At 35.1% G+C, this 25424-nt stretch overlaps 1 protein-coding gene across 2 annotated transcripts in view; it reads left to right on the top strand.

Annotated features, from left to right (window-relative positions):
• Positions 1–23592, top strand: part of GTF2A1L (general transcription factor IIA subunit 1 like) — a 30939-nt gene extending 7347 nt beyond the window's left edge. For both annotated transcript variants that reach the window (XM_045828388.1, XM_045828387.1), the window contains 6 exons: positions 1741–1796; positions 3640–3724; positions 4727–5313; positions 14151–14411; positions 15253–15342; positions 23485–23592. In XM_045828388.1, coding sequence (XP_045684344.1) covers positions 1741–1796; positions 3640–3724; positions 4727–5313; positions 14151–14411; positions 15253–15342; positions 23485–23592 — 1187 coding nt within the window. The remainder of the gene's footprint in view (positions 1–1740; positions 1797–3639; positions 3725–4726; positions 5314–14150; positions 14412–15252; positions 15343–23484) is intronic.
• Positions 23593–25424: the final 1832 nt, after the last annotated feature.

The following is a 25424-nucleotide window of genomic DNA, read 5'->3' as shown; positions in this document are numbered from 1 at the left end:
TAGTATCAAACTTGAGTAGGAGTTGCATGAAACTTTACTATAATATTCTGCTTATGCTTTTATTCTGATGGCTATAAAGAAACTCTTAAAACTCATACAGTTCTGTTTGATTTATATAACTATAGGGAATTATCCTTTAGGATTTATTGCAAAGTCTTTAAAAGAAGAGCATTGTTGCTGTTTTCCCTCAACTAATTCATTTAATTTCTTCATACAGTGTGTTAACATATTTTTGTTTCTTCTTAGGCTATGGCTTAAGCTGTACCAGCTTAAGCTTTGCTCACTTCAGCTAATTAAGACTAATACCATTGTGTTCTTTCCACTGCAATTCTCTCTAATTTAGCCTTTCTAAAAGAATGCCTGTTAATAAGCAAAGCCATAGATGAACAGAGGATAAAAATAATTTTGTGCTTCATTAGCCATCAATCTAGGTAGCCTCACTTCTGTTGTTTTAATGTGGAAAAAGTGGTTTAAAAAATATTTGCTCTTCTGAGCTGTTTGCTGTATATGATGGAACCATTCTAGTGTCAGAAGCAGATCTTTGGGACAATATTCCTTAATGTGGTATGTGAAAAAGGCCACAGTAAATGTTACATTTAGTACCTATGTGCTGCATGAACATGCTGAACATTCTTATTTTATTAAAGAAACAGCAAAATGATAGTTTACAGTCATGTTTAGCTAGGTAAAATGAACCTTGAGGTAAGATTTAAGGATTAAGATTATAGGAGTTACTCTTTGTTTTTTAGACTGATTTTTGAATGATTATGTTTACAGTTATTTGGCCAGCCTTTTAGGTATATTATAAATGGAATGATAGTTAGCATAGAAAATTGGTACATATAAAGGAAAGGTATGAGATTGCAGCTTTTTAATACAGGTTGAGTTGGTGTTCTCTTAATTTGTTCTTATATTTTTTCTAAGCAGTTATACCTGTTTATGCAAAGACTTTAGGAGACATATTCTTTTTTTTTTTACCCTTACCCAAGGACATGCCTAGTGATTTTAGAAAGAGGGGAGGGAAGGGAGAGAAAAAGAAACATCAATGTGAGAGAGAAACCTCAATCAATTGCCTCCTGTTTGCACCCCAACTATGGACTGAACCCTCGACATAGGCATGTGCCCTGACTGGGAATCAGCCCCACAACCTTTGGTTGATGGGCTGATGCTGCAACCAACCGAGCCACACTGACCAGGCCATCAGACATGTTCTTATTCATGTATTTTTGAAACTGTATAGCTGTGCTTGCCTTACTTGGCTAAAGTCCTGTAAATAATTTTTCATAAAATGAATTGAAATTTATTTTGAACCTATAAAATTTAGAAAGATTTATGTTGGGTTATATGTTTTTGCTCAATAGTATTGTCTTTTGGAAATAGGCACTTTAACAAATACTACCTTTTCTCCCTGTGAAATGTTGTGATGTAGATTTAGTGCTACACTGACTTACTGAAGAAAATCTAGGTATTTATTATGGACTTCTATAATATAGTATACGTTTTTACAATGAAATATTTTCTTTTGGAATTTAAAGTAGGTTAGTTGTAAATTCTTTAAAATTGTTGGGAAAAAAATCTAGTTAAATACTTTTACCTCTCGGGATCAGGCAGTTTAGAATTCACCATGGTCAAACATGTTAGTGAGTGGTGGAAAACAGTTTTTTAAATAAGCTATATTTAGGAATTTTATTCAATTGGTGAATTCTAATGAATTGCATAATTATTTTGTTTTCTAAGCAGCATCGTTAGTTATCCCTGCTGGTAGAAGTCTTCCCAGTTTTACCCCAGCAGAACTGGTATGTAGTTTATTTAAGATATTATTTTAAAAGATATGTCCCACTCTTAGTGAATGATAACAGAAGGCTGGGCATAAATGTAATTCCTAATGCTCCAGTTGATTAGGAAAGATGTGGTAAAGGATGGGAAACAGGAATAGGTTCTGTAACGTTGATCTTGTAAAAACTCAGGAGTTACAAAATGGATATTTTCTTACCAACTTTTCTATCTTTCATAGCAGTTGTTAGCGCCTGCCAAGACTCTACCTACAAGACTATAAAAATCTTTGAAGTTACATTGTATGGAGTTTTAATACGATGTATAATATTATATACTTAGTGGATTCTAAATATATAATTTTGATATGGTATTTTTTCTGATTTTGCTCTCCCCAGAGTTGAGCCACAGCATAGCTATTCCTTTTATTTAAGCAGAATATTTTGGTCATTTTTTACTTTTGTGTAGTAGAGGTTAACGAACGTATAGATTCCCCACACATAGGATTTGGGGGAACAAAAAATTAAAACTTAATATGTATAAACTGAATAGTTTTTGTTGGGGAAAATAGCACTTTTTCTCTTTTGCCTTTTTTCTTTATGTACCAATGGTATATAATCCACTAATTGTTTTTCATTTTCTTTCAGCCCACGAGCTACCTTTCTAGGTTTAAAGGTTTAGTGAGCTATTTATTTCCATTTCAACAAATAACCATATCCCTTCTAGGATTTTTGGGAAGAATGGTGCTGTTTTTGATAGGAGGCCAATGAAGAAATATCTCTGCCTTTGAAATTCTTAGAAATAAATTTTCTTCTGATTAAAGAAATAATATACTTCTAAAAAGTTAAAACAAATCTATAAAGTAAAAAGTGAAGGGACCATGCAGTAATATACCCCAAAGATAACTGTTTTAATTAATGTAGACCATCTAGATTTCTTTTATGAAAGTAATATTAATTTTCAGAGTAAAAGTGAGATCATTCTCTGTATTTCTATAATTTTTTAAAAATTAATAATATAGAGGGATTGTTTTCAATGCCAGTAAAATATTGATTGGCCTTAATAAAGATATCCCAGTTTAATTAACCAATCTTGTTGATGGACATTTAAATTATTTGTAGCTTTTTAAAAATATAACATTGCATTGATTATACTTGTAGATATGTCTTTGTATATTTGTGTGATAATCAGGTAATCAGGATAAATTTCTAGAAGTAGAATTTCTGGGACAAAGATCATGCATGGTATATATTGAAATTTTGATATAAATTGCAAAATTGTTCTTCAAGAGAATTGTATCATATATACTCATATAAGCAGTGGTCTGAGAAAATTGATTTTAATCACATCCTTACCAACATTGAATGTTACTAATTGCTCTTTTAAATTTTTGCAGGTCTGATAGGCAAAATGTTTGTCTTTGATTTAGTATTTTTAAAAATTTAAAACTATGGTTTAATTATTTCAAATTAAAAATATACACTGCTGTATTATCTACTTTAAAATACCATTCGTGATCAGCTTACAGACTATAGGATTCCTATAAACGACTGTGTTTCTTATATTTGTCATCTCGAAGATCAGTGGCCCAGGCAAGGCTATGTAGTGAGCAAGTTTTGTGAGTCATTGTTCGTACTGTTAAGACTTAATGGATTCATTGCTAATAGCCACAGGACAGAATTACTTTTATTGTAATGAGATTATTTGAATCAAACATAAAAAGGCTGTTTAATTCAAAGAACTCAAATGTAATGTACGTGTTAATCAAACTGTTGTCTTTAATCAGATTTTTTGACCCTCTAAGATCACCAGGGAAAAAAAAGATACAAGTAAAGCCCTTTTCTAATACAAATTTCTCATATCTAGAGCACCTCAAACTTCAGTGCAAACTTTACTTTTCCTGCCTATCCTATTCATGTACCAGCAGGTGTGACACTACAGACTGCATCTGGTAAGAATATAGCCTGAAGATGTTTTGTTCTCAGCATTGGCATTCACTTCTGGATGTTAATTTCTATGATTTTTTAATAAACATTATACTGAAAGTTATAAGAACTTTTAATAAACCTTAATTTAAATGTAATGATAAATGATGGTTATTATTATGGAGACAGTCTCCCATGACAGACCCTGCCCTGTATTTCATTCTCAATTCTCTTCTCCAACATTGCATAAGATACTTTACATATATGTTTACTCTAATTCAAGTCAGTTCTCTAAATTGTGATGAATACAAAGTAACATCCCTGTGTCCCTCTAATCAAGAAGAACTAAAGATTAGATTGATCAACTTTTGTCTTCTTTCTTATTGGAGATTGTATGGCACAATAGAAAAAATATCCAAAATGTGTGGAGATTAACCAACTTCTGCTTTTAAGAGTACTCTTTCTTACTTTGAAAGAGAATGATATTTATTCTTTGGGTTGTTGCAAAGTTTAAGCAGAGCAGCTAACACAGTGCTCAAAAAGTAAATTTTGTCTTTATGGTTTTATTTTGAAGGAAGGGGAAAAGTTGGTAACTTTTAAAATTAGTAAACTCTTTTTGCATAGCCTTGTCTTATAGTTGTTATGTAGTATCTTATATCTTAAATATATGGAATGTATCCTCCATGATTATATTTGTTAAAATCCCAAATTTGGGTTGGTAACACTGTAATTTATCAAACAGTGTGAGAGATTTATGGAGTAAATATTGGTGGCCTATATGTATTTCAAAATGTGCTATATAAGCAACAGTGGGAAAAAGCTAGAGTTAAAGCAAGGCATTTAATTTTTAAAAATGAATAATACATATTTATTTTAGAAAATACAAAAAATCAGAAGACTAAAAGAAAATATCTCCTAGAGATAACTACTAATGACACGCAGACATATTTTCCCTGATCCTGTTGTACATGACTTTATTTGAAAGGAAATCGGTATTGTTCTTACAGTTTTGATTTCTCATTTTTAAGGTCACCTTTATAAAGTCAATGTACCAATTATGGTGACACAGACTTCTGGAAGAACAGGTGTTCTTCAGCATCCAATTCAGCAAGTATTTCAGCAGCTTGGGCAGCCTACAGTGATGCAGACCAGTGTTCCACGACTGAGCCCAGGTTCTCTTCAGGCATCTAGCGAAAAGTCACAGGGAACAGAAACTGTGCTCCAACAACCTCCAGTTCTTCATTCTGGAAGAGTGGACAGGAAACATTTAGAAAATGCCACCAGTGATACACTTGTACCTCCTGGAAATAAGCATAAAATTATGTCCGAAGCTTTGTGGAGTCAGCCAGAGAGCTCTCAGTATATCCGTATTCCAGGTGTTGTATTTCCTGCACGGGTCTCTCAAAGGGATGATAACGTGGAGACTTTGCACAGTGTTTCAGGGAGCACAACTCAAAACCTCCGTGGACCCTTCTCCACGGGCCTTCAGGGGCCTCAGCACCAGCACAAGTCTGATGTTCAACTTCATTTTGTTCAAAATAGAATGTCTGGATGCGATTCTGTAAAGCAGTCAAGAAGGATAGAACAGCCCAGCAGCTTACCTGTTTCAGAGAAGGTATTAGGGATAAATAATGGCCAGTAATTAGATATTCTGTTTTTTAAGCTGTAAGGCTACTTAAAGTATATATGCTTTGATTTTCCCTTTAGAAGATTGTTTTTTAATTGTTTTTACTATAACTCAGTTTTTAAAGTATTCATGCTCAGCATTTCTAAACTTTTAATTTCAATTAATGAATTAGAATATTTCTTTAAAGAAAATGCATCTGTTCTAAGGTAATCCATTTTACCTGTTCTTTAACATTGTGAGAATTATTTTTGTCTGCAGATAAAATATAAAAGACCCAGAAATCCATCCAGTAATTAAATGAATATTTTGAGCTAAATTCATTGTCATATTTAATATATAAAAGAGGTCTAAAAATTTTTTTCTTGCTCTACCTAATTTTCCTAAACTCCCATATGAAAATTTTCTCTACATGAGGAATTACCTTCAAATAGATATTTTGTTCCTCCTTGTTTGCTAAAATACTAGTTAACATAATTTCTTTTGGAATTTAAAACCACTAAAAAATAGTTTCTAATTAACTCTCCATATTGAAAATAGGCTTTCATTATTAATTTCCAGGGAATTCATAGTGATGGCAGAAAAATTTATGGGGAATTTTGGATGGTAAAACAGAAACGTCATGTTACCTTTTTACAAATGTAAAATATGTCTTATGGTTAACTCCATTTCTCCACTTTTTCGTGACATATGGCAGATAATGAAAGGTTTGTATCTCAAGCTAAATGGTTTAGTGGTCCTTTAGAACTTCTGTACAGATTTGTCACCATGGATAGTTAAGTGCCACCTGAACATTTTCATAGGTAGAGGGGGAAGTCTTTGGGCCACAGTGAAGGATAACCAACAAAGAAAAAGACTATAAGAAACTATTTGACCTGTTTTAGAATGTTTCAGATATTTGATGAAGCTTGTTCAAAATCTCTTAGCTAGTCTGTTTCTAGTTTAGTTTTGGTATAAAGTATTAAGATTAAAATGTTTTTTGAGTACTCTGGTATTTCCCAAATAATGCACAAAATATAAGAAATGTAGGCTAAAATAATTATGAAGCATTTGATTTTGAGGTAAAATAACTGTACATTTAAAGTAAGTGTTTGTTTTCATCATTCGGAATTTTTAGAGGTGTTTTTCTCCTGGACTCTGTATGAACTTTGCAGATTTTTGGTGTGATGATTCAAGGACTCATTTGACTGTTTATTAGATGTCACCTTGTACTTTGTTCTGATATGGGAAAGTAGATTAGTTAAGGGGGATTAATCAAGGATTGTTTAGGGGATAGTGGTTGAGAGCTTCAGCTTTGGAGCCATAATAGGTTCAAATTCCAGATTCACTACTTACAAGCAAACAATATAATGTTACTCTGACTTCTAAAATTATCTTCTGTAAACTGGGCATAAGACCAATGTCATATTTTTTTTTAGAATTATCAGAGATGATGTGTATAGAGTTTTTAATAGCTTCTGGTGCCATAATAAGCTTTATAGTAGTGTTGTTATGCTTTATGTGATATAATGGGTAACTTTTTATATAACTTGTCAGTTAGAATTAAAATAGATCTATATTTAAAACATAATCCAAACATTCAAAATTTACTTTATCAATTTTTAAAATTAATTTACTGTAGGATATCTTTAAAATACTTCTTAATCTGGTAAAGTTTGTACTGATATAATTTTAAAAATTTATAAATACCATAGCTTTTTTTTATAAATAGCTTTTCAGAAACTCTTTTTGCTTTCAGCAAGTTACAGTTAGCTATAATTGTTTATTTTTCCTGTGCAGACTAGCACAAATCTTAAGTTTCCATGAGACAATCTTGCTGTGTCATAAAATATATTCCTGGCAATTTTTGATGTGCTCCTATTTTAAAGTCTATGTTACTATGTTGAGTTTTTCCTCAATATAGGATTGTTTTTTAAATCTTATAAAGCCACAGAGAACTAGAAACTCAGGTCTTTATTAGAACTCCAAAAATTGGGAGAGAAGTGGGTGTGGTAGCATATCTTTAACTCCTTTTCATTTCTTGCCTGCCCCCCCCAAACCATTCTCATTGCCCCAACTCCAGATATTGCCATTTCTGCTGCCTTATATTAAGTATTTGCCTTTCTGACTGTATTCTTATAGCTTCTTCATTAGCTCCTCCTCTATATCTGCCCCTCCTGTTTCCTAAGGGTCCATCCTCAGCTCCTTTATATTCTCCATGTTTTCCCTGGACAATCTCATGTATTATCATAGTTTTAACTACCACCTATTTGTTGATGACTACACTTTCAACCCCATTACTCCTGTGAGCTTCATGCTCATATGTGCTTTCTAGATAGATCTACCAGAACATCACAGTAATTCACTGTTCCTCATGAGAGATACGGCCTGGTACTGCTGCCCGCCTTCTCTTGCAGGCTAAGGACTACAATTACCATTTGTCTCTTTTTTTCCTCCTCGTTCTCCTTATATCATGGGCTTTTTAACAACTATTTTTTAAATGTTAGAAAATATATATAACACAAGATTTATCATTGTAACCATTTAAGCTGTACAGTTCAGTACTTTTTTGGGTGTACAACATTGAGGACATTCACATTGTTGTACAGCCATCACCATGATCAATCTCCAGCACTTCTTCATTTCACACTGAGATGTTATACACATTAAACAGTAACTCGCCATTACCTCGTCCATTTGGCCTGTGGTATCTTCCGTTCTACTTTCTATCTCTGTGAATTTGGCTATTCTAGGTACCTTATAAGTGGAATCATACAATATTTGTCCTTTTGTGACTGGCTTATTTTACTTAGCATAATATTTTTAAGGTTCTTCCATGTTGTAGTACATGTCAGAATTTAATTCCTTTTTTTAAGGCTGAATCATGTGATTTTGATAACATCTAAAACTAAATATTTCTGAAATCTGGTCTCTCTTCCTGCCTACTGCCATTGCCCTAATTGTTTCTCATTTGGGGTAATATAATAGTTTCCTACGTTACTAGCCTATCATTTTTGCTGTTTCTCATTCTGCTTGGCCCAGTCCATCCATTCAAGAGGTTAAGCTTCAGAGATCAGAATTACTTTGAATCCCTTCTCTATTCCTTAGTAACTATGTGACTTGGACAAGCTACTATTCCCTTATTTGTAAAAGAAAGATAATAGTATCTACCACAGAGTTGTGGTGATGGGAGGATTACATGGGATAATCAGTGTGAAGTGCTCAGCAGCACTTACCAAGTGCCTTGCACATGGTAAGTGCTCAGTGAATGTTAGCTATTAGTCTCTGTTCCTCATGGTTAGCAGAGATTTACCCAAAAAGCAGTCTGCTTAATACATCACTGACTACCCATAGCCTCCAGGATAAAGTTTAAGCTCCTTAATGTGGAATGCAAGGACTTCTGTGTTCTTTCTCAGCCAGAGTTTCTTACTTGCACTTCCTTTATTTTATGCCTGCTACTTTACTGGGAACACCAAATGAACTATAAGCAAATCTCTATGTTAACCTTGTTGCTTCCTGCCTCTCTTTTTTGCTTCTGTTATTCTTTCTGCTTGGTGCCTGGGTTTTCTTCCTGCCATCCTTTCCTTTGGTCCATTCCTACTTATCCCTTTATTACTTCCTCCAGAAATCTTCAATATCTACCCTTCTCCCTTCGTTATTGGATTGAATGCATCTCTTCTATGTTATTATAGCAACTTAAGCATGTATCTATTATAATGCAGGTAAAAGATATACACTAAAATGTCCTATTTGCATTAAGAGGTACATTTTATTAATCTGTATATCTAACACTTAAAAATATATACACATTTATGTATGCTAGAATATAAGCTTTAAAAGAACAGGATTTATGATTCTTTATTTGGCTCAGTACTTCTCAATCCTGGCTAAATGTTAGAAGCATTGAGGCATTAAAAAATATAATGTTCAGGTCTACCCCAAGGGATTTAGATATAATTGGTCATGAGTGGGTTCCACTCATCAGTATTTAAGAGCTCTCTGAAGTGACTGTAATATGTAGTGAAGATTAAGAACTACTTCTGTAGCTCAAAATCAATATATGAATGAGAAATGGATGGAGTGAGGGGATAAGAGAATATATAACTTCAAGTAAGAGCTTTTATTTTTCTTTTAAATCCATTCTTATATTCCTCTAAAAGGTAAAATATCATATCAGTAGTTATTTGAATTCAGAATTCAGTTAATTGGATGTCTTGGAAAAGTCCAACTATTGTTAATATAATGAGAATGGTTTGCACGACATTGATGTAACCTGGCAGCCGAGAAGAGTGGACTGAAATGTGCATGTGTGAACAGTGGCTACTTCACTATGCTAGTCTGTGGGGGGCAGTAGATGCTGTTGAATGAGCATGTGTACTCTGTGGCCATCACATTCAAAATGACTGAAAGAGTAGAGCAATGAATCTGCATCAGATTTTGTGTTAAGCTTGAACATTCCTCTGTGGAAACTATTTGGATGATTTGGGAGGGTGCAGCTATGGGCAGCTGGTGATTGGCAGCTTCATCATGACAACATGGCTGCTCATGCATCATGTCTTGTGCAGAGATTTTTGGTGAAATATCAAATCACCCAAGTGACTCAGCTCCACTTCAGCCCAGATTTGGTGCCCTGTGACTTCTGGCTTTTCCCAAAACTAAAATCACCTTTGAAAGGGAAGAGATTTCAGACTATCAGTGAGATTCAGGAAAATATGACGGTGCAGCTGTTGGCATTTGGGAGAACTGTGTCAGGTCCCAAGGTGCCTACTTTGAAGGGGAGTGAGGCATCATTGTCCTATGTACAATGTTCCTTGTATCCTGCATCTTCTTCAATAAATGTCTCTATTTTTCATAGTAAGTGACTGGATACCTTCTGGACAGACTCTCTCTCTCTCTCTCTCTCTCTCTCTCTCTATATATATATATATATATATATATATATATATATACACACATACAGATCGATAGCTAGATATAGATATATATACACACACACATAATTTTTTCATCCTTTAAAAAAATGTATTAAGCTATTATAGTTGTTCCATTTTCCCCCTTTATTCCCCTCCGCTCTGCACACCCCCTTCCACCTGCATTCCCCCCATTTAGTTCATGTCCATGGCTCGTACATGTAAGTTCTTTGGCTTCTACATTTCCTATACTAGTTTTAACCTCCCTCTGTCTATTTTCTGTCTACCATTTATGCTACTTATTCTCTGCACCTTTTCCCCCTCTCTCCCTGTCCCACTCCCCACTGATAACCCTCCATGTGATCTCCATTTCTGTGATTCTGTTCCTGTTCTAGTTGTTTGCTTTTTTTTTTAGGTTTGGTTGCTAATAACTGAATTTGTTGTCATTTTTACTGTTCATATTTTTCATCTTCTTTTTCTTAGATAAGTCACTTTAACATTTAAGGGCTGGGTGATGATGAACTCCTTTAACTTGACCTTATTTAGGAAACACTTGATCTGCCCTTCCATTCTAAATGATAGCTTTGCTGGATACAGTAATACTGGATGTAGGTCCTTGCCTTTTGTGACTTTAAATACTTCTTTCCAGCCCCTTCTTGCCTGCAAGGTTTCTTTTGAGAAATCAGCTGATAGTCTAATGGGAACTCCTTTGCAGGTAGCTGTCTCCTTTTCTCTTGCTGCTTGTAAGATGCTTTCCTTATCTTTAATCTTGGCTAATGTAATTAAGATGTGCCTTGGTGTGGTCCTCCTTGTGTCCAACTTCTTTGGGACTCTGAGCTTCCTGGACTTTCTGGAAGTCTGTTTTCTTTGCCAGATTGGGAACTTCTCCTTCATTATTTTTTTCAAATAAGTTTTCAATTTCTTGCTGTTCCTCTTCTCCTTCTGGCACCCCTATGATTTGGATGTTGGAACATTTAAAGATGTCCTGGAGGTTCCTAAGCCTCTCCTCACTTTTATGAATTCTTGTTTCTTCATTCTGTTGTGGTTGAATGTTTCTTTCTTCCTTTTGATTCAAACCATTGATTTCAGTCCTGATTTCCTCCCACCATTGTTGGTTCCCTGTATATTTTGCTTTATTTCAGTTTGGGTAGCCTTAATTTGTTCCTTCATTTTGTGACTGAGCTCAGTCAGTTCTGTGAGCATCCTGATTACCAGTGTTTCAAGTTCTGCAGCTGATAGGTTGGCTATCTCTTTGTTGCTTCATTGTATTTTTTTTGGAACTTTGAGCTGTTCTTTCATTTGGGTCATCTTCCTTCCTTCCTTCCTTCCTTCCTTCCTTCCTTCCTTCCTTCCTTCCTTCCTTCCTTCCTTCCTTCCTTCCTTCCTTCCTTCCTTCCTTCCTTCCTTCCCTCCCTCCCTCTCTTTTTTTTTTTTTTGGTCTCAGTGCACCTGTTAGTGGTAAGGGCCAGAGCAACCCATGTGGCTATATGTGATGCTGTCTGTGGGGGAGGGTCTGAGAGGGAACAATGGCACTTGCTCAGTTCTCTGCCAGTTTTTAGTCGCTTCCCCCACTACCCACAATCAAATTGGGCCCTTCTGGTGCTGATTCCCCATGGGTGGGTTTGTGTATGTTCTAGGACCCTGTGGGTCTTTCTAATGAACTCTCCTGTGAGGCTGGGAGTTTCTCCCACTGCTGCCTCAACCTCCACAGGTGTTTTCACTCAGAGTCTTGAGGCTTTATTTCCCCACACTGGAACTCTGGGTTGCATGGTCTGTCTTGCTCCCCAGTTGTTCCTACTGGTTTATCTGCACACTAATGTGGGCCCGCCCAGTCATAAGCCACAGCCTCACTGAGTCCTCCAGCTGCCGCCTTGCCTTGCCAAGAATCCTCTCTGCCTGGCTGCCCGTCTTGCCCCTCTCGCCCCTCTCGCCCCTCCTACTGGTCTGGATGAAAGTTTCTTCTTTAACTCCTTGGTTGTTGGACTTCTACACAGTTTGATTTTCTGTCAGTTTGGTTGTTTTTTGTTTTTAAATTTATTGTTGTCCTTTTGGTTGTGCGAGGAGGCATAGTGTGTCTACCTATGCCTCCATCTTGGCTGGAAGTCTATTTTTTAGTTTTTAAATTACAGTTAATATTCCATATTAGTTTCAGGTGTACAACATAGTGATTAGACATTAATATAACTGTGAGTGATTTTAAAACTGGCAGTTTGCACATTTTAATCACTTCCCTTGTTGTATCCATCTCCCCAACCACCTGCCCATCTGGAGACCACTAATTTACTGTCTACATATATGTTTGTTTGTTTTGTTTGTTCACTTTTTTAGATTCGATGTATACATGAAATCATATGGTATTTTTCTTTGTTTGTTTCACCTAGCATAATACTCTCCAGGTCCATCCATATTGTCACAAATGGCAAGACTTCATTCTTTTTTTATGGTAGTGTAATATTCCATCATATATATGTACTGCTTCTGTTAGCCATTCATCTATTGATGGACTTAGGATGCTTACATATCTTGGCTATTGTAAATGATGCTGCAGTGAACATAGGGCTGAATATGTCTTTTTGAATTAGTGTTTTGGGTTTGTTTAAGTAAAATACCCAGAAGTGGATTTGCTGGGTCCTTCTTTGTCTCTTGCTATAGCCTTTGTTTTAAAGTTTATTTTGTCTAATGTAGGTATTACTACAGCTTTTTTTTTTGTTTCCATATGCATGAATTATCTTTTTCCATTCTTCTACTTTCAGTCTGTGTGTGTCTTTTTTGATGTGAAGTGGGTCCCTTTTTGGCAGCCTATGTATGGATCTTGTTTTCTTACCCATTCAGCCATCCTGTGTCTTTTGATTGTAACATTTAATTCACTTACATTTAAAGTAATTATTGATAGGTATGCAGTTCTTGCCACTTTATTCACATTTTGCTCTTTGAGAAGTTCATGTAACATTTCATATGATACTGGTTTGATGGTGATGAATTCTTTTAGCATTTTCTTGTCTGGAAACTCTTTAACTGTCCTTCAATTCTAAATGATAGCTTTGCTAGGTAAGAACAGTCTTGGTTGTAGGTCCTTGTTCTTCATATCTTGAGTGTTTCGTGCCAATTCCTTTTGGCCTGCAAATTTTCTGTTGAGAAATCAGCAGTGCCAAGCTCCTTGCCCCTAGTTAAGGAGTAGTTACATTTATACAGTCCTAAAACTACATTTGGCCCTCTGAAGGCAACTGCGATGCTGATGTGGCCCCTGGTGAAAATGAGTTTGACACCCTTGTAATATGCTTTTTAAAAGAATGTATAATTTGGCCATTTTGGGGTGAAGTATTCTGTAAATGTCAATTAGGTTAAATTGGTTAATTTGGTTGTTCGGGTCTTGTACATCCTTACTGAATTTCAGTCTTTTTTTTTTGATTACTGAAAGAAGAATGTTGGATTTTCCAACTATAATTTTGGATTTGTCTATTTCTTTTTCAGTTACATCAGTTTTGATTTATATTTATCCTTTCCTATTTTGCTTATTTCAGTTGTTACTGTTTTTTATATTTTTTATTTGTCCATTGAGCATTATGTCACTTGTCCTTTTCCATTTCATTGAATTATTGTTTAAAATAATATGAAATAATTAAAACCTAACAGGTACTCTATAAATTTAAGATATATAAACACTGGTAAATACTATCTTAAAGCAGTTAACTCATTTGCTGTCTATGTATGACTATAAGTGGGTTTACTTTATTTATAATTTTAAAATTACTTCTATGTTTCATAGAAATGCTAGGGGTATCTTAAAATTCAAAATTAGGGAACATGATCTTAGAGGAAAGAAACACTTTTAAGTGACCACTTGTGAGATGTTTGAGTAATTTTATATTTTGTGTGATTCAGTGTTTTCTATACTTTGTTTTACTTAAAAAACTTTATTGTATTTCTTTTTCATTTTAGGATTATAATTCTGAGACAGGTATAAGCATTCAAGTAACCAATGATGATATTAATGAAATAATTCAAATAGATGGAACTGGCGATACATCTTCCAATGATGAACTAGGAAGTACAAGGGATGTAGATGAGAATGAATTTTTAGGGATTATTGATGGAGGAGACCTGAAGGTACTTGAAGGAGAAGTCGACAATATATCAAGTGGAAATTCAACTGTTAACAGCAGTGATAATGAAGACCCTCAAATAGACATTGTGGAAGAGGTGGGAATTACTTTTGAGCTGAAACTTTCTTTATTAAATTTATAACATTTGTACTTTACTTTGGAACCAAGAAGAATAACAATTAAGATTAACTCTGCCTTTAGTGTTAAAATGAGTCTTATTAGTACTTTAGTATTTAAACTTTTAAACTTAAACTGTAATTTAAACCAGTACTAATTATTTAGGAATCAGCTACTATATTTGTTGGTCTTAACTAGAGATTGTGGGAAGTTTAGCGTATGGGAGTGGAGGTAAGGAGGCAGCTAGGGTAGAGGCATATAGCATCTACTTTAATCCTAATAAATATATTAAGATCTTTGTGGAATATGGTAATTAAGAAGCATGTAAGTAGTATTAACTACCATTTATGGTGTCCTTACATATGTTCCAGCTACCATATTAAGTCTTACCTGCCTTACATTTGACATTTCCACTGCCCTACAGGTCTTACTGCTGTCCTCATTTTTTTAGATGAGAAAACTGAGATATGAGGAGTTTAATAACTTGCCCAAGATCAGTAATTATTTTTTAAATTATTTTTTAAATTTTAATTGTTGTTCAAGTACAGTTTTCTGCCTTTCACTCCCATCCCAGCCTACTCTCCAGCCCTCCCCAATCTCCCTCCTGTTTCCACCCCCCTTGTTTTTGTCCATGTGTCCTTTATACTTGTTCCCAAGATCAGTAGTTATTAAGTGGCCAAGTTGGGATTCAAACTCAGGCTATTTGACTTTTAAGTTCACTACTATTCTGTCTCTCCAAGTCCCATTATTTACATATGCTTCCCTTTAAAAAAATTGAAAACATCATCAAATTCCTTAATGCGACCATCTTTTGCCTTTAGGACCCTTTAAATTCTGGAGATGATGTGAGTGAGCAGGACGTGCCAGACCTGTTTGACACGGACAATGTGATTGTCTGTCAGTACGACAAGGTACTGTGTTCCCCTTTTAGATTGTGGGTTTATTAATTGCATTAAAAGTAAGAAAGTGTGTAAAATGATGGGAAATATGATGGTGAGTTCTGGTGCACAGTTAAATAAATCTTAAATCTTTAACTTAATCCTAGTTAAATCTTTGAAATAGCTAATTAATTGTATAAATTTTGGGGATGTATTTTGGGTATAATACTGTGGTCTCAGTGATACAAGAAGAGTGGTAGTCCTTGTCTCAAGGAGGTGACAGTCTTATTGAAACAAGATTTTTCTGTATGGAATAATAGAATTTCATACAGTAAGATGGTAGGTAAATTAAAAGCTGAAATATGTGACAGGTAAGTCAGATGCTGAGATGAGTGGCATGTAAATCAAATGCTAAGATATGCGGCACATATAAATATGTCCTAAAAGTGGCTAGAGATACAAGAAATCATTTGTAGTTAGAGCTCTCCACAAATCCTTCATGGGTGATATGGGGCTTTGGAATAGGTCTTGAATGACTTGTAGAATATAGATAAGTGTGGAGAGTAGGTATTTACAGTGGAATAGCCTAATAAAAGGTAGAACAGTGGATGCATGTAGAATGTTCAAGGGACAGTGAAGAGATAGCTCTGTCTTGACTGAACTATTCTCTTTGGGGATGTGCTAGGAAATGAGGCTGGGTAGGGAACAGAGTTGGGAGCAGACTGGAAAATCCAGAATCCTGGTAGGAGAAATCCAGATTTGGTGGACATTAGTCTTCTAAGAATGTTATTGAGAAAATTGTAATTGGCAGTGCTTGCTAATTTGAGAGAGGAAAACAGTAAGAACAGGGGTAGTACAGACATGAAGTAACCAGAGTCCAGGCTAAGGATGGCAGTGTAGAGCACAGAAGCTTCAGAGATTGTGATGGAAGAATCAGTGGGACTTAGTGTGATTAGTTGGATTTTAGAGAATGATTAACAAGGGAGGGTTGAAGGTGTCTCTCAGGTTTCAAGCCTAGAAATTAAGTTAGTAGCACTTTAATTTTAGCAACTAAAATATGTATTTTTTTCTTTTTTAAAGGACACTTAACTGTGATTATGTAGTAGAATGGCCAGTTTTTGTCCTTATTTATGCATATTTACGTATTTATTTTTTTAAAAGTTTTGCGATATAATTCACATACTACACAATTTACCTACTATACAATTTACCTATTTAAAGAATACAGTTCAGTGGTTTTTAGTATATTCATAGATATGTGCAACTATTAACACAGTCAAATGTAGAACATTTTCATTGCCTCAAAAAGAAGCTCCATACCCATTAGTTCTTATTACTCATTTCCTCCCAGCCCCACGACTAGGCCTGAGGAACCACTAATCTACTTTCTCTCTCTTTAGAGTTTCCTATTCTGGGGTTTCATATGAAAGGAATCATGTATTATGTGGTCTGTTGTAACTGGTTTCTTCATACAATGTTTAAAGTTTCATCCATGTTGTACCATATAACAGTTCTTCATTCCTTTTTATTGCTGAATACTAGTTTATTGAGTGGGTGTACATATCTTGTTTATTCATCCTTCTGTTGATGGACATTGGGTTGTTTCCATCTTTTGGCTATTAAGAAGAGTGCTGCTATAAACATTTGCTTACAAGTTTTTGTGTGAAAGTATATTTTCATTTCTCTTTAAGAGTAGAATTCCTGGGTCATGTGATAATAGTTTGGTGAAACATCAGATTGTCTTCCAAAATGGCTGTGCCATTTTTCATTCCACCAACAGTGTATGGGGGTTTAGAGTGCTCCATATTCTCACTAACACTTGTAATCTGACTTTGATTTTAGCCATCCTAGTGGGCGTGAAGTGGTACCTCAATGAAGTTTTGATTTGCATCTCCCTGATCATTAATGCATGCTTACATCTTTGACTTTTCCTTGTTAACAATTTCAATATACTCAGGTGAAACAGGATGGTGTTTAGAATTGAAAATCTAAGTCCTTTTCTCTGAAAATAAGTTTGTTTTCTACCCTATAACATTTTATACAGGTAGAAAATGGCAATTCAGATGCTGGTAAAGATAAACACAAGAAGGAATAGGTAATACAAAAGGGACCAAACTTAGTTTACTTCTTTATAAACAATATATTGCCTTCTGTGAAGAAAACATTATAAGGCATGTAATTATATGTGCCTTCCATAGAGGCACAGAGCAATTTCTAGACCATTATGGGTGGAGTATTCTTTGCTGTACTTCATCATGGTGAATAGCCTGTAATTAATTACCTAGTGCTTTGTATTTTTCAGAGCATTTTCTTATACTTTTTTTGTTTTGTTTTGTTTCTTACCACAACCTTGTGGGGTAGGTAGGAGGAGTCATTTTAGATGTGGAGTGTTAACAAGGCTAATTGTCTGAGGGTACTCTTCAATTAATTAATATTTTAAGTACTAAAATTTTTAATGGGAGCAAGGGCATTGGGGAGCCATTGAAAAGTTTTTTAAAGGGAATGATGAACACAAAAGATAGCTTGCAAAGAGAATGCATGTCTGAGGTTGGACTGGGAAAGACCACTGTAGAAGTGAGTTTTTATAAAAGAGTAACTTCCCAGTTCTGGTCATTAGTTGGCTTGTTTCAGGTAGTATTGAAAGACTCAAGTGAACATACTTTTCAGACTCTTCTTTTACGAGCTTTACTACTCAGTGTGTTTTGAAGGCTCGTAGCACCAGTTCCCCTTGGGAGTCACAAATGAGGCATTTTGAGTTTTACCCTACACTACTGGATCAGAATGTGCATTTTAATAGGATTCCCCTGGTGATGTGCATGCTCTTTAGACTTCGAGAAATACTTAAAAATATATATATATATATATATATTTGGTTTTGGTTAACATATGGAACTTACCTTTAAAATTTATAAGTTAACAATTGGGAAAATAATTTGCAAATATTAAGATGTACAATGAGAAAAGGTTAAATGAAGGTTACTGGTCAACATGCTGAGTGAGAATTACTTAAAGTGTATGGACATGTTATTTCAGAAGTCTAGGGAATGTCTAAGATTAATATAAAGAGTAAAGTAATAAGGATATCATAGGGAAGATTAATGGTGAAATGAAACCTTTTACTATAGATGAGAGTGTTCTATCCTATAAATAGGATACTGTTTACAGTTAAACGTGAAACTATTTGAATATGTTGCATCTTCATTTAACAGTATCAAACTATTGCTTATAGCTGGCTTTGTCCCTTAGATGCTAGTACAATGAATAATTGCTAATTGTGTAGCATAGTTTCTCTCTCTCCTGCGTGTTTTTTGAATTGATACAGCATATACATCGTTAAAAACAACAAAGCACTATAAAAGGTATACTATGAAAAGTCTGGTTCCTACTTTTACCATTTGTACTTCCTACCACTAGCTCCCTTTCCCTGACTTGTGTACAAAGAAGTAACTAGTTACATTAGTTTCTTAATATACTTACAGAGTCTCTTTATTCAAGTATAAGCCTGAAAGATAGCACAGGCAACACTGCATTTTGCACCTTGTCCTTTAAAGAGAGTAACAATATATTTTGGAGATCTTTGTGCTGTTATTTTTATAGCTGTATAATATTCTATTGTAGAATCATTAAGATTTATTTGACTGATCCCCTACTGATGAATATTTGAGTTATTTTTGAGTTGTTTGCTGTTGAATGACCATGTACATAAGACATTTCATATGTGTGGTTGCACCTACTAAATAAATCCCCAGAAGTGAGATTACTGGGTCAAAGGCAAATGCATGTGTTGGATTTTGCCAAAATGCTCTCCTGGAGGGTGTTCCAGTATATACTTCCATTGCAGTGTTTGAGAGTGCTTTTCTTTTCCTACAGCCTTGCCAATTGAGTATAGTAAGACATTTGGATCTTTGTTACTGTGAAAGGTAGAAATGATATCTTGGTGACATTTTTAACTTTTTGTTTAAGGGCCATTACTATTTACTTTTATGTGAATTGCTTGTTCATAACCTTTGCTTATTGATTTATAAGAGCACTGTTATTTTGGGGGAAAATGGTCTTGTTATATGCAGAAATACTTCCCCTCTGCTTTCAATACTTTCTTTCAAGCAGATGTGAATTTGTCAATCTTTATTTTTTGGTTTCTAAATTTTGAGTCATGAATAGAAAGTTTTTTCTTACTTCAAGATTTTAAAGGGAGTCACCCATATTTTCTTCTAGTATTGCTTTGGTTTCTTTTTAAACATGTAAGTCTTGATTGATTTGGTGTTTATCTTAGTGTATAATTTGACATAAAGTTCCAACTTTTTATTTCTAGGTGGCTACCCATTTTTCCTAACATTTATTGAAAAGTTTATCTTGTCTACACTGATAAGCAAATGCTTTCTTTATCATTTACTAAATTTCTGTATATATTTGGGTCTACTTTTTGATTTTATGTTTTCTTGGCTGTTCATTGGCCTGCAGTACATTTATTTAAGGTACTGAGGTTTTTAATATCTAGTAGGGCTAGTATTTCTTCATGATGCCCTTTTCCAGAATTTTCCTTGATGTTATCATTTATTTCTTTGTATTGACTTTAGAATCAGCCTGTATGTTCAGAGCAAACCCTGTTGGTATTTGACTTGAGATCACATTAAATGATTAGAATTTGGTATTTTAATGATATTAATTAAGAAGGAATAGGTTGCAGTTTAAGATGGTATGTTCTGAAGAATATGACAGGGTAAAGATCAAAAGGGAGTAAGAGAAGGAACCATGAGGCTCCTTGGATGTAAGCATTTCAGACAGAGGGAACAAGGAAGAGGTCAGAGCAGTAAGTGAGGTGAAGAGCAGGATCTTGTAGTCTATTTCAAGGACTTTTGGTTTTGGATGGGAAGTCATTGGAGAGTTTTGAGCACAGAAATGACATCTGGTTTATATTTTTAACAAGACCTCCCCTGCCTACCATGTTTATAGTAGACTGAAGGGGGACGAGGGTGAAAACTAGGAAACTAGTAAGGCATATATTAATCCAGGTGAGAGAGGATGGTGGTTTAGACAAGAATAATAGTAGTAGTAGTGGAGCTGGTGGAAGTGGCTGAGATATGAATATGCTTTGTAGGTAGAACTAACATTTACTGATGGATCTGGACATAGGGTGTGAGTAGGAGGCATAAAGAATGTCTGTAAAATTTTTGGCCTGAGCACTTAGAAGAATGCATGGGCATTCCCCACTGAGATGGAGAAGATTGTGAGATTTGGGGGTGAGGTTGTCAGTGTCCTAGTTTTAAACTTTTTGAGATGTCTATTGAACATTCAGGAAGAGATGTTGAAGCAGCTGAATAAGAATCTGGAATTTAGGGGAGAGGTATGAACTGGAAATATAAATTTGGGGAGTCATCAGAATATAGATGGTGTTTAAAGCCATAAAATGAATTCTGATCACCAAGAGAGTGAATATAAACAAAATAAGAGTCTTGGTACATTCTAAAATTGTGAGGTAAGAGAGATGAAGAGGAATCAGTAAAGAAAGCTAAGAAATGGCCAGAGAGTTAGGTGGAAAACCAGGACTGTTCTAGAAGTGAAGTGAGGTAAATATTTCAAAGAAGAGAAAGTGTTAAATGGTGCCAGTAGATCAATTATTTAAAAAATCTATTCCTAGCACTTTTATGTCTTTTGTTGCTGTGGTAAGTGGGCTCTTTCTTTATATTTTTTAATTGGTACATGTATACATAAAGGCTATGAATTTCTGTACATTAATTTTGTATTCAAAATTAATCAAGCAAAAAGGAAAAAGGACTCATGGACATGGTCAATAGTGTGGTGATTGCAGGGTGGAAAGGGAGGATAAAAGGGATAAATGGTAATGAAAATTATAATAAAAAATAAAGTTTTTATAAGAAAAACTATAAGCCCTAGCTGGTGTGGCTGAGTAGACTGAGTGTCGGCCTGTGAACCACAGGGTTGCTGGTTCAATTCCCAGTCAGGGCACATGCCTGGGTTGCAGGCCAGGTCCTCAGTATTCAGTATTGAATTCTTATATATAGTTATTTTGGAAATTGATTATTTTAGGTTTATCATACATGTGGTCAGTGCACCTGCAAATTTATTCCATCATTCTCAATTTTTATATCTTGACATCTTGCTTGTCTAATTGCATTGGCTAGTATGTTGTACTTTCCTTTTGTCTTATTGCACTGGCAATAAGATGCTTCTCTAGAGTGAAAAGTGGGATAATAGTGGGTATCGTTGATAATGTCCTGACCTCTGGGAATACCTTTAGGCTTCCCCCTCTAAGCATTAAGACAACAGCTTTTAGGCTGAAATAGGAGAGAGAGAGGAGAGAGAGAGAGAGAGAGAGAGAGAGAGAGAGAGAGAGAGAGAGTAGGACATAGTCTTTGATTCTTATTTTGAGTAAAAAATTTAAAAAAATTCATGAGTTTTATCCAGTGCTTTTTCAGTATCATTGGAAATGATTATATGATTTATTTCCTTAGCTCTAGAAATATAGTTTTTTTATTTTTTAAAAGAATTTATTTATTTTTAGAGGGAGGGGAAGGGAGGGAGAAAGAGAGGGAGAGAAACATTAATGTGTGGTTGCCTCTTGCACACCCCCTACTGGGGACCTGGCCTGCAACCCAGGCATGTGCCCTGACTGGGAATTGAACCAGCAACCCTGTGGTTCACAGGCTGGCACTCAGTCTACTGAGCCACACCAGCTAGGGCTTATAGTTTTTCTTATAAAAACTTTATTTTTTATTATAATTTTCATTACCATTTATCCCTTTTATCCTCCCTTTCCACCCTGCAATCACCACACTATTGACCATGTCCATGAGTCCTTTTTCCTTTTGACTTGATCCTTCTACCTCCTAACTCACTCCCCAGAGCTGTCAGCCTACTTTCTATGAGTCTGTCTCTAATATGCTTGTTATATTAATACATTTCTAATATTGAACCTGTGCTGCATTTTTAGAATAAATGTAGTCTTGATAAAGCAACTTGAATGAGTTGTTACTGCTATTGTTCTCCTAATTCTGGTTGAATTTTATTACCATTGCTGAGTTCAGGATTCAGTTGTTACTATCATGATGAGACTTTTTAACATACATACATGCAAGTGAAAATTTGGGAGTCAGTCTCTGAGAAGAAATTTTCCATTATTAGGACTTCTTCCCCCAACACAAATAGGGGTTTATCTTTTGCATTTTCTTATGCTTTCGGAAAATGCACCTGAATAGTAGTGATAGACTTCTCTTTCTTCATTTGACTACTTGCAGTCAACAACTAGGTTTAATTTTTAACCTTGCACATTCCTAAGGTTTTAAAAATATGTAGTCATTTGTGGTTTACCCAGGGGTAACAGTTATTTTATATTTCTTACCTCTTGAAACAGTAGATTTTCCTAGTTTTTATTTTGTCTGTATCTAGGCTGACTTACTAAATTCAAATAACAGCTGATAGAATCTAATAGATTATGAGCTATATCTTCTGACTTTGCTCAGTGCTGTATTGTGACCTTTTTCTTCAGGATGAAACACGACTTTTAAAAATTTCTCAAAATGTTAACTACATCCTCTCTGTTTATTCGTTTGCATACATCCTGAACTCTTTGCTGTTCTTAACAATTCAGGCATGCCCCTGCTAAGGACTTCTGCTGTTCTCTGTACTCTGTCTGGAATGCTCTCCAGTCAGTATCTTCCTGGTTTATCTCTCACCTTCTTCAAGGCTTTCCTCAAGTGTTATCTTATAGGTTAGGCCCACTCTTTTTTTTTTTCAATTATAACCCTACCTTAGTATTTGTGATCTTCTGTTTCTTGCTCTATTTTTCATAGCAGTTATCACCTTTTAATATTCTATACAATTTATGTATTTATTAGGCTTCTATTTCTCCCATCCTAACTAAAATGTAAACTTTTCAAAGATAGGATTCTTTTCTGTTTATGAAAAAAAAAATATATATATATATATATATACCCACAGATATCTTTTTAAAAATTGATATACCCTGTGCCTAAAACAATATCTGACACATAGGAACCTCAAATATTTGCTGAATGAATGAACGAACTCTCTTGAGGAGGCCTTATTTTTAAAGAATTCCCATTTAGGGTTAGAATAATCATGTGATATTCAATGAAATGTAAATAATCCTCTGACTTTAAATTTAATTAATTTAGGCTATTTTTCTCCCTCCAGATTCACCGAAGCAAGAACAAATGGAAATTTTATTTGAAAGATGGTGTTATGTGTTTCGGAGGGAGAGACTATGTGTTTGCAAAAGCCATTGGTGATGCAGAGTGGTAAAATTTATGAGCTCAATATATCATAAACATCAGTGGGACTATATTATGTATTGTGAAACTTATTTTTATTTAAATATAGTCTTGAGAACTGCTCAAATATTTAGTTCACTGTATGGAATTTAATAAAGTTGTAATTCAGATGCAGATATAAATATTCAGTTTTATATTTGTTTCACTTACTAATTTTAAAAGTTTCTTTAAAAAACCCCCTCATTATCTGTACCAGTACAAAGCATATAGATACATTAGGTGTGATGGAGCATGAAGAAATGTCACATTTATTTCATCTTGAAGTAAAATTTAAATCCCATTCATAGTGAAGTCAATGTCAGTTATTAGATTGGGGCCAGTGTTCCTCTTGCCTCCCACCAAGTAAGTAGCAGGATATTCAAGAAGACCTGTCTGGGTCTTTTAGTCTACACTCCTTACTAGTGATTTGCTGACTGAGCAAGCCCAGATGGTCCCTTGGAGGCAGATGCCTCTTCTAAGCACATACTATACATGAACATGTAAATTTGCTGAGGCAAGGTTTCCTGATCTAAGAGTCAGCCTCTCTGAGCTTATCCCGTGACCAGGTCATTCTTGCATCCTCCTATTTCTCTGGGGAATTATAAGGGAGGAATGGATTAGGTTCCTGTTCTACTTCTTGAAACTTCACACTTCTGTCCTCTTCCTAGCCAGGGTGGGTTTTCCCTTTCTTCTTAATCTTGTCCTATTTTTCTTACAGTGCAAAGCCCCTTTGCAAACTATTTCTCTCTCAAAGATACTCCCTTTCTTCCTTCTTTCTAACAGGGAATTCCCTCTAACTGAGGTTAGGCTTTCTAAAACATCAGTCAGGAAGAGACATTCTCTTCAGGAACCTCTGCTTTGAGCAGATGAGATTGCCTAATCTTATCTGCAACAGGAAGACCTGGATAACTGTTTTAAAATCATAGAAAAAAATAATGTAAAACACAAATAACTCTCATTTTCCTGCACTGATAAAAACAAAGCAAATTATCCCCAAAATTATTCTGTAATATTCTTTCCCTTAGTAGATTCAAATCCATCAAAGGAATATTTTCTTCATCCTTCAGCTTCTCTTAAGGGGTAGAGTATACATGTTCTCTAAAGTTAGGATCCCTAGTTTCTGCTCTGAATGGTGTTCTCCAGGACTGCACTTTTCACACACAAAGCAGTGCTGGGATGAGTGGGTTATAGTCTGTGAAAGATCCCTAAGGATTGGATCCTGGGTCTGGCAGGTCACAGGGTGAATTCCCCATTTCCTTTTCAAAGGCTACCCCAATTAGAGAGTTTTATTTATTGTAGCACTTGTCTTATTTTGCCCAAGGGACTCAGCTATTATGGCAGATCATTTAAAAATCTGGATAAATCTCTCTGGGTCATGGACAACATATGTGGGGTACTATCTTTGGTCTGAAGTTGGCAGCTACATGAGGTTCAGTTTGTACTAGTAAGTAAGCTGGTCCCCTAGCCAGATTTTCCAGCTGTGTCCTCTTCATCCTCAGCACAATTGTTCTTTACCCTACCACCACTGCTATTTCCGATCCTTCTCTATCTGTTGAGAACTTCCAGGTGCTCTGGGTTCTCATTGGATGTTGCCTACTATGAAATGGTCATCTTTTCTACATAAAAAGCAAAAAGAGGGTGCTTATTTTTTGTGTCTGTCCTTGAAAGTAACCCTGCCAGGGCTGAGGATTACATTTTGTAGTCTTTCTTCTTCCCAGGCTCATCCAGCTACTCTGTATGTGCTTTAGACAAACATAATTGTAAATTATGGACTGAATTTATTGACAAGGTGAATTCACTTGGAAATTGGCCTTTAATATGTTA

The sequence above is a fragment of the Phyllostomus hastatus genome, unplaced genomic scaffold (genome assembly GCF_019186645.2).
Source record: "Phyllostomus hastatus isolate PE091 unplaced genomic scaffold, TTU_PhHast_1.1 phas_scaffold_78, whole genome shotgun sequence".
In the NCBI taxonomy this organism is placed as follows: Eukaryota; Metazoa; Chordata; class Mammalia; order Chiroptera; family Phyllostomidae; genus Phyllostomus; species Phyllostomus hastatus.
This window is presented reverse-complemented; position numbering and strand designations above follow the sequence as displayed.